General features: G+C 41.1%; 1 protein-coding gene across 2 annotated transcripts in view; it reads left to right on the forward strand.

Moving 5' to 3' along the window:
• The window catches only part of LOC136678948 (uncharacterized), a 10,757-nt gene extending 2,664 nt beyond the window's left edge, over positions 1-8,093 (forward strand). The window contains exons 2-3 of one of the 2 annotated variants that reach the window (XM_066657153.1): positions 1,052-1,846; positions 7,430-8,093. In XM_066657153.1, coding sequence (XP_066513250.1) covers positions 1,052-1,705 — 654 coding nt within the window. In that variant the 3' untranslated portion in view covers positions 1,706-1,846; positions 7,430-8,093. The other variant, XM_066657154.1, reaches the window with a different exon arrangement.
• The last annotated feature ends 2,110 nt before the right edge of the window (positions 8,094-10,203 follow it).

The following is a 10,203-nucleotide window of genomic DNA, read 5'->3' on the forward strand; positions in this document are numbered from 1 at the left end:
TAGATATTTAAAAACAATACTTAATACACAGAAGTCTAAGTAGCAAAACCTGGTAATGCTTCAGCCATCTGAGGCTGGTTGTCCTGGTGAGCACATTAGGACCGACTCTTCCCCATCTTTCTGCTCACAGCTAGCTAGCTAGCATAGGCATCTGTCAGCTGATGTGAACTATCTGGGCAGTTTGCATTCTTCTCTGGCATGTTAAGCTGCTCATTGGCATTACGTTCAAAAAGTAGCTGTAGGTTGGGCTCATGTGTTTTCAGAAGAAGCATGTGTTCACCCTTACCCTCCCAAGCCTGGGGGCACTTTGTGCAAAAAGGAGAGATACACTGAAAGGTTGGGTTAGACGACAAGTAATAGTTAAAGACATTTGGCCAAAATTTGGGGATAAACAACAAAGCGCTACCCTTGAGTGCATACTTTGCATTTTGTTGCCAGCAACAACATCATGTGACAACCAAACTGCAACCAAACTGCAAAGTGTGCAGTGTGTAAAATCTGGGTAAAAACAGGGCAAAATGACAAAGCATTTTTCATAGAGCAGTCATGAAAAAACAAGAGCCAAACTTGTTTAAATATTGTAAGGAAAACTTTGGATAAAACCATCAACACTGTACTGCAGATTTCACTTAGAAACTGAGTACTGTCACATGCTGTTGCCAGATGGCAACAATTATATTTTACCCTTTTGTATGAGACCCATAAACTTTACACTGGTTTTATTTATGACAAAGAGCAGCTCACAACCCACAGAGTGTATTTTTTTCCCCTGAATGTTGTTAGTAATATTGGACTAAACACAACAGGCTTCTGCATCACTATGTGCTGTGTGTAAAATATAGAAGTACAGAATGCAGCAGGAAGGCACATGATCAGATAAAAGTATTCCATGTTACTTGCTTTCAGTTCCCTAAAGAATAGAAAAATATTGACTTAGATGTTTTATCGTCAAGGAAAAAAAAAAATCATTGCTGCCATATGGCAACATCATGCAATAAATGGTTACACTCCATGCTTTGGATGAGCCTAACGATTGCATTTATCTTTGTAGGTGGTCCAGCAGATTGATATTCTGACCTCCAACATCGACCTGGGTGAGGAGGAGCAGAATCCATGCAACGGTCCTCCGCAGGATTACAGGCAACCAGGCAGCCGTTTTGGAGTTGTGGCCCTTGTCCATAACGCAAACAGTGATATGGAACCGCCACAAAGAGACGGCGCTCAGCCAGGTGTCAAGTCGAGGACTGCCCATTCCCTGACTGACCACGGCATAGCTGCTGTGGCCTCCTCTCGCGCCAGCAACCATACGGCCACAAAGAACCATACAAACGGTTCTTCTCCTGTGCACGGTCCAGTTGCTGTAGAGTCGGCAGGCAGCGGGGGAATGAATCATGCTTCTGCTACAGAAACGCAGAGGACTAAGAGCACTGCCAATGGAGACTGCTTACGAGCCAGACCTCCCAGAGTCAAAGTCAAAGATCTCCAGCATCAAAGAAGCAAAATGGTTCACACGGTGCCCTCAAAGTTTCTGGAACCCCCTTTCCCTCTGACACCTGCTGGCTTGGTCAAGACCCAAAAACCCCCACCGTATCCCCAGAACGGACAAGTCAAAATGCCCCCTCAGGATTCAAGGCATCCCTCAAACGTCCTGAAGATACCCCCTTACCCTGGAAAACAGAAACATCTATCTACCACTATGGTCTAAAGGGCTTAGGGGGTAACAGGGGAGTCCAGCTGCCTCAAAGCTCTGACTGCAGTCCCGAGGACAAGACTCACCCACACATACACATAAACAACCCAAATAGGATTATTGTTCCCCAGCTTCTACATGGTTAGGTAACTCAGGGTGAGTGGACAATGAGTGTCCTCAAAAGAGGATTGTTCATCATGAATGCATATTTGAGTGTTATTGTTTATGTGCTCTTCACTGTGCTAAGCCCTATTCATGCATACATTTCTGGGCACACATTTTATTCCACCAACAACAGGTTCCTAAAAGCCATCAAAATTATTAGAAAGGGTTTGAAAAGGTCTCTGTCGCAACTCACTTAAAAAAAAACAGCATACATCACCATCTAGACTCTTAGTCATTCATTCTGGGAAACAACAGGCGAAGGAGGTGGCTGATTCATTTTCTCAAAAACTGAACATCTGCCACTTGGGTAAAAGCAGTAGACGACACACTCTCCCCTGCTAATATGGTCCTAACTTGAGTCACGAGTGATCTATTCCATCTGTTTGTGGCATTAATGCTGCACTGCACTCGGAAACTCTGGTAACTGTTTGTGTTGTTGTTTTCCGCACGGGGGAGTCAATGCTACTGACTCCAGGGTAATTCAGAGTTCCAGAGCTAATCAACTCTGGAAAGTGTGGATGAAATTGGCTCATTGAGAGGCCTGGCCGACGTCGCTTCGTCACCAAGTTCATCAGTATGCAATTCAGGATGCAATCAAGAAGGTTCTTATAAATATTCTATAAATAATGCATTTTCCCAGCCCAGAATATGGAGATTAATAGTGTCATTTTCAAGAATACATTCGCCTCAGTAAGTAGGTGTGCCGAGGGGCTGGCCAGTGTTCTGCTCCTTAAAGTTTAAGTCCTCCGATTTATCAAAAACTTTAACCAAGTTAAATCAATGTAAATTCATTCAGAGTACTTTAATGGGAAACAGGGATACCGTTTTGTTGTCAGTTTGCTGTCAAAAATAACCAGCGATTTCATGTGAGGTTGCATATTTAAAGGCAAAAGTCGTGATTTTAATCATAAAACATTTTATAGAATTTGGAGGATGTTTCCTCACCATTTGCTAGCTCTTTGGCTATATTAGCTCAGGCTTTCTCTCTGTGCATCGCTAGCTGATCCACAACTGAGAAACAGTATCTGGAGCAGTCTGGACGGTGGAGAGACCTCTGAAAATTGAAAAGGATGAAAAGTGCTCCATTTGTGGGTAATATTTATTCACTTACTTTTGATGTTACTGATTGCTTAAGGTGGAACTGACTCCAAATTCGATAGGCAGCTAACTGCATGAAAGTAAACACAGACAGAGGGTGCTACTAAACTATACAGCTCAAGTTAAAATGAGTTTCTGTGGTAATTCAAACAGTGAATAAAAACTTAAGCCACAAATACGTTACAGTAACGTGTCATACTCAAACATACAGTTCCACCTTAAAATATGTAGCTTCAGAATGAACACAAATAGAGGTGAGGTTGTTTCCCCAGAATTGTCTACATTCGATTTAAGGGTGGATGTAGTGAAATAGTGGTAAATCATGGGGAAAAAAAACATAAATATCATTGTTATATATTTTCCAGAATCCATTACAAGCTAAAATCATATTTAAAATCTGTCAAAAATAAATGCCACCAACATCAAACACTGAATTCAACATAACTTTCTCACAGCAGACATCTGGTTCCCATCACCACCACTGTGAGCGCTAACTCTGAACACTCCTTCAGAATGAAGCATTTGCATCACACCGCTCTGAATGAATTTATATCTTCACTATTTAATTACACAGAAATGTTGAAACACAGTTGGGCAGTCTCTGTACGGCATGTTAGCTTATCTGATCTTCTGAGGGCCTTCATGATGAACATGTGAACATAGTTTTTGTTTAGGGAGGAAGATCACCTCATGACCTAATGGTGCTATCACTTAGAAATGTTAAGATGTATTTGGTGGGCTTCAGCAGTGCAGTTGAGTGGAGGGAGAGGATAAAAGAAGCCAAGTCTTTATCTGACCCTTCATCACTCTGGTTTCATTCTTCAACTGCAGAAATAGTGTGTGTACAGGAAGAGCTAGGCTACATTTTTTTTCCCTGCCATGTTTTGAAAACAGTGGTTGAGGTTTGGCAAGAGCTGCTGGTAGTCCTCTAGTGGAGGGCATGTGCTATAGCAGGCTATTTTTTCTAACTCCCCCTCAATGTTTGAGCCAGACCTACTGTCTGGTTTTGATTAGGCGCCACTTGGCTTGGTGACGGAGCGAATGAGGCAAGCTTGTACGATATTTGTGATGGTTCCATAAACACAGGCACTTTCAGACGCTGTGTAAAACGATGGCCGCCCACAGCTGGGAGGAGACAAGACACGGCCCAACACCCAACGCAGCAAGCTGTGAGCACTGACCATAAGCTTTTGGAGGGAGTGTCCCAAACATGTGCTCCATCCTCAAAACACAGTTGACCTTTGTAAGCAACTTGTTTACAGACAACGTCCATAGGCCAGTGATCCACAACCAGCCTTCAAAAGCAGGTTCAGTGGCTTCCTCCGCAGTGGTGACCACTGTGAGTGTTTAATTATTTGCTGGTGGTATTCATTAAAGTGTAATCTAACTTCCCACACTCTGACAGCAGTGCAGCCTGAGTGGAGCTAGCCCACACAGATCATAAAGTCTAGACTGTTACGAGTGTCTGGGCATATGGTGCTGTGCTAACCTGACCCACTTGTGTTTTATTGACTTGACAAATGCCTTGCAATCTGCCCGTTAAAAGTATGTGCAAATTGTTTAACTGGGAGAGATTATTTTACTTGTGACAAAGAGGAATCCCTGTAGCATGGCACATCTTTAGCCGGTGAAGCTAATTAGCTTACTAATTACAACAGCTGCTTTCCGAATTACACAAATAATATGATAGTCTTTTAATATGTACCTCAGATAAGACTAGCAGCGCTCATTAAAATCTAGTCCAGGGAAATAAAACCCTACAGACTTTAATCTACTTTTCATATCAGAGCCATAAATAACAGTCTCGTAAAGAAACGGCTTTTTGCTTTAGCATGCCACTAGAATAATAAAAGCTCGCCCTTTAGAAAGCCTTGGTCTGGCTGTGATTCTTTCTGCTGCTCAGAATTATTTTTATTTCAGCGGCACCCAGGAAAGTTGTGGCCAGACAATTCCACAAGACATAACAAGGCATGTGGACATGTATAGAGAGTTCAGCATCATCAGCGCAGCCCTCAGGAGTTCAACATCTGTATCTGACATCTGGATCTAGTGTAATTTCACTGTTAGACTGGATGAAAGGAATTTTGATTGGCCGCCTGACTGACAGCATTATGTCTCATTGTACCTCTGTGGCAAAGCTGCAGCAAAAAAAAAATCTAATTTTCCCAATTGTCCACTTACCAGACAAGACAAAAGACATGGTGATTTTTCGCTTGTTGCAGTTTGAACGCTTCAAAAGACAATTTGTGAATATATTTTCAAAAACAGTTTGGATGGTGACTGCTTTCCAGTGTTTGTTAGCGAAATTAGCTAATAGCATTTTAGCACATATTTACCACTTAAGAAAAGAAATGTGATTATATTCCAAACCATGCTAATATTGTTTTTTATACAGCTGTTTGAGTCAACGCTAATGAAAATTCCTTCTGGAAATTTCCCTGAATGTTTGCAAGTTTACAAAGCCACCTGAAAAAGCCAGGTTTTCTTTCCCAGTTTGACCAAATGGCTTCAACACTGGAAGCCTGTTTTCTTCCCCAGGATATGAGGACTTTTTGAGTGTAGTGCCACAATGGGCCTTGATCTGAAAAAGATAAATGGATGCTATCTGGGTCTGGATGTATCCTGTTCCCCAGAGTGAAGGTCTTAAATCAGCTGCGTCTATCTATATGATTATTTTCAGGAGAGAGCTGATCTTACATCAGCATTCTTGCTCTGACAAATCTAATACACACTGTAACACCACTCTGTCCTGCAAGAAAGCAAGTCTGTTTTCAGTTTCTTGTCTCTGAGTGCCACAGACTTAGGAATTGTCTTTTAAATCAATTATGACAGCCACTTCAGGTGTCCAGGGTGTTTTAAAGACCACATATGTGTGTCATGACCGGTTACTATGGTTACAGTGTTACTGGAAGCACTGATGTATATACCTGCTTGAGAGTTTTCTACCAGTAGATCTGAAGCATTCAGTCCTTAAATTTCAGCTGAAATTTATCTTCAATGCAACAGTGCAGATTGGGAAAATACACACACACACACACACACACACACACACATATATATATATACACATATATATATATATGCTCTGGTCATGAGTTATTCTCCATCATGTTTAATCTATGGCATTTTATTTATATTTTATTTTATTAAGCAGCATCCTTTTGCACACCCTGGCATGTCCAGCACTGCATTTAAGCCGTGGCAAAAGCCACACTCCTCCGCTTTAATAAAGCACTCGCCTAATCAGTTTTGCTGTCCTCCAGCGTGGAGCCAAACAGTGTGCATTAATCACACCCTTAAATCATGCTGTTAAACAAGCTCAGGCTTGGTGCTGTGCAATTTGGTTTTCTCACAGCACCTCTGATAGAATGGGGAAAGGCCAATTGAAGTTATTTGGTGCTCTAATGTGAGTTATTGTTCAAAGGCTGTGGATAAATATAACAGTGTATTACTGAAAGTAATACTGGCTTTGATGGGTCTTACTCAGGAAGGGTGTACACGTGAGTTTTGCTCATATGTGAGAGACTCAGTTTGTTGATAATGGCATTAAAGGCATATAACAGGACTGGAAAGAATGTACAGTGAACTTTTGCCTCTGCATCTAACCCAACCGTGACAGTGAACACATGTTCACTAGTGGACTAGGAGCAGTGAGCACACACACCCACACCTGGATTTGTGAGCAGCCATCCCAGGGCCCAGGGGAACACTTGGGGGATAGATGGCTTGTTCAAGGGCATATCAGGTGTGGATGTTGAGGGAGGAGACAGTGCTGTTTTTTTTCTTTTGCTTGTCCTGACTCCAGTTGAAGCAGTGTTCCTCACGACCCCAGTCTGCTTCTCTAACTTTTACGCCATGGCTGCTTCAGCTGACCAGGAAAGAAGGGCATTAAATATAGTTTGTCCTTCTTTGCTGTAGTTCCCTTTAATCTTCTGGGAATTACTTGTTGGAACATATCTGTGAGGACTTGATTGCTTTCAGCCACTAAAGCATTTGTGAGGTCAGATAGGATGCTGATTAGATGATTAGGATGCTGTTGACGGGTTATTTTTGGTTGGTGGAATATTCTCAGTAGAATTTGAAGAACTAAAAGCTGTAAAGCTGTGACCATTTGTGTCCCCATTGGATTCCAGCAAAAAAATGTGAGACCTTATTTATCACAATATTGTCATATCCCTTGCTCTACCTAATGCTTATGGCTATGTCTATTTTTTAAAACGTCTTTAAAAGCTCTGAGTATTGAGTCATTTAACTGCTTCTTCTTGTTTTGTTGTTGTTGATGTCTTTAAAGGGATGGATGCCACAAAGTGAATCTGCTTCTAACAGCAAAGTAAAGGGATGTCTTACTGGAAGAGGAAGTGTTTCCAGTGGAAAGCTCCAGAAACAGATCACTTATCTTCTCTCATTCTCTCTCTCTCTCTCTCTCTCTCTCTCTCTCTCTCTCTCTCTCTCTCTCTCTCTCTCTCTCTCTCTCAGTCTTCACTCAAGCCTGACTGCACTGTGTCCACTACCAGAACAAAGCTGCCCTTTCTAGACCCACATGAGACCTCCTGGTGACCCGGCCCCTCAGTTCTTACCCTTTAAAGTAAAGCGCAAAAGACGGAATAAGCTGCTCCTTGATGGGACTAAAACAAAGTCCAGATTCAGTCCTGGCACCCAAATATTATGCAACGTATTTCCATGACTGTGAGTGGACTGTTGCGATGACCAAAGAAAGTGTTTTTCACATTCCTTTACATCATTGCTATAATGAACTACGGCTGAAGAAAGCAAAGACCTTACGAATCCTCCTGACCCCGAGGGTCTGGCGAGTAAACAATCATTGTATTTTTAAAAATCCGCAGCCCGAAATGTCTCAAAAGAGAAGGATATATTCCACCTGTGTTCTGTGATCCAGTATAAGCATGGTTCTGTCCTCTGGACCTGACTACAGTGTGTTATTCATTCACTTTGCACACTATACTGGAGTTATTTAAGCTGTATTTATAGCCAGTTATAAGCCATGTGTATAGACTGTTGCATTGGGGTAGTAGCATTGACCTAGTGTGGCCAGAAGGGGGCGCTTTAGGCTACTGAAAGACGCAAAAGACTTTAAAATGACTCAAGAATGTCTTATGAAGCTCACCAGATCAATAAAAGTGGAAGCTTTTTAAAGCACTGCCAAAAGTGATGTTATTATTTCACAATCTACATTAAAACAGTGTACAGTGTCATTATAAGTGATGTTTTCCTAATATGTATAGGAACTTCTGAATACACTGATTTACATGAGTGGACCTGTGGATATTTATTTAACAACATGTACATGTTGAGCAGACCTGAACATCCCTCCCATAGGATATGTGTACAGTTGAGATCAGTGTCTCCAGTCCTGACAGCGTCTACGTCTGTATTTATTTAAGTCTTGTCTGAGAATTTCATCACTTATCCTTGAAGGGCCCATTGTACCCTCTCAAACCATGGATTTTATTCACTGGTACTATAGTGCAGTCTATACTGTAATATATAGTCTCATACATATACCAGATCTGGTAGGAATACACTCCTAAATGCAGCCTTTATGACTGGCACCTCTACAGTATAAAATACATATAGATAGTTTTAAATGTTTGGTTTATGCACCTGCACAGATCTGAAATGCAAATTGTAGCTTTTCAAATATGTCTATATAAATTGTAGGACTGACTTTTTACAGCTGCCATTTCTTCAACGTTTTTAAAGGGCAGTTGAAAAGAAAGCAGTAATCACAGAGAAATCAGTAAAAACAATTAACACATGAACTCAGTGACTTAAATTCATCATTGCCACGGATGATGGAATAATGGCTATTCATAATTTGATATGTTGTGGTTCTGTGTTAAGTAGGCTACTCCACGACTGCACTGACTGTGTCTAGACAACAGCAAAAGTTATTGGAGGTGGACTCATTAATTCTGATTATGCTCCACTGTTTTTCAGCAGGAAATTTCCTGGAAAGTGTTGCCATTAGATGCCATTAGTGAAAATGTCAGAACTTGACATCTAAATGTTAATAAGCTCTGCAAAGAAATGTGCTTCAACACAACATTTTCAGTCAGTCAGTAGGCACTTAGCATTCTGGGGGCCACAGCTAATCAACAGTGTTAGAGTTTGTTTTGTACTCCCTACTAGAAAAACAAGCTCAGACCAGGAAAACCACCACAGCATTTTGGATGCTGGTTTTCTAGCCAACCAACATGACAGTACTGAGCTAAAACAGAACCAGACTAGCTACAACCATTAGCATAGACTGTCATGACTAAACAACTGATTCTCTGATTCTAGCTAACATGCTAACATATTAATGCCCATTGTCCAGAAATCAGAACTTGTCAACAATGCTAATGCTTCTGTGTGTAAATATGCTATGTTCACAAAAAGTAACCGTGACTAATTATCAGTGTTACTTTATAGCATAAATCATTAATAAATGTGCAGTGTTCACACAAATCTAGTATTCATACAGAAATTGTCTACACTTTTGCTAACACAGTGTGCTATATTGCTATATTATATTTTAAATATAGTATCCAGTAATCTGAGTGGTCTACTTGGTTCATAACCTTGATCCGTGGCAGTTTATTGATTTATAAACAATTAATAGGACGTTAAATCAGGAGGCAGTGAAGTGCTCTGAGAACAGGAGTGATGCGGCTAGTTCTCATGTGTTGTTAAGAATTCTAGCTGCTGCATTTTGAATAAGCTGCAGCTGCCTAACTGTGGACTTGGGAAGTACAGAAAAGAGACCAAAGAGAGTGGTCCAGCCTGGGGAGAAACTACCTACATCAGTGTGAAATTAGCCTCTATTTCCAACTTAACCGACAGTGGGCAGTGGATAGGTTTTCCAATGATCTATAAGCTTTACTTTTTTCTCCTTTCCCCTCATTTGACTAGCTGCTGACATCAGGAGGATGGGGTTAACACATATCACAGCATGGACATACAAGTAGAGAAAAAGAAAAAGTACGACAAATTTGATGGATTTGATTGGTATAAATATGTCTTTAAAACCTCAGACATTTACAATATGATTTGAGGCAAGAATGAATATTCAAACCATTGTAGGACATTACTCAACTATATTTTTAGTTTATGTTAGGCATGACACCTTCCATTAAGGCTCTGCTCTCTGATCCTGTGGAAGAGTAATGAGCCTGGTGGGCCTGGTGACCAGCTGCTAAGTGGGTGAGGGTTAGCACAGTGCACCGGGTCATTTACACACAGTTATTATT

Source organism: Hoplias malabaricus, chromosome Y, assembly GCF_029633855.1.
Source record: "Hoplias malabaricus isolate fHopMal1 chromosome Y, fHopMal1.hap1, whole genome shotgun sequence".
NCBI classification, from domain to species: domain Eukaryota; kingdom Metazoa; phylum Chordata; class Actinopteri; order Characiformes; family Erythrinidae; genus Hoplias; species Hoplias malabaricus.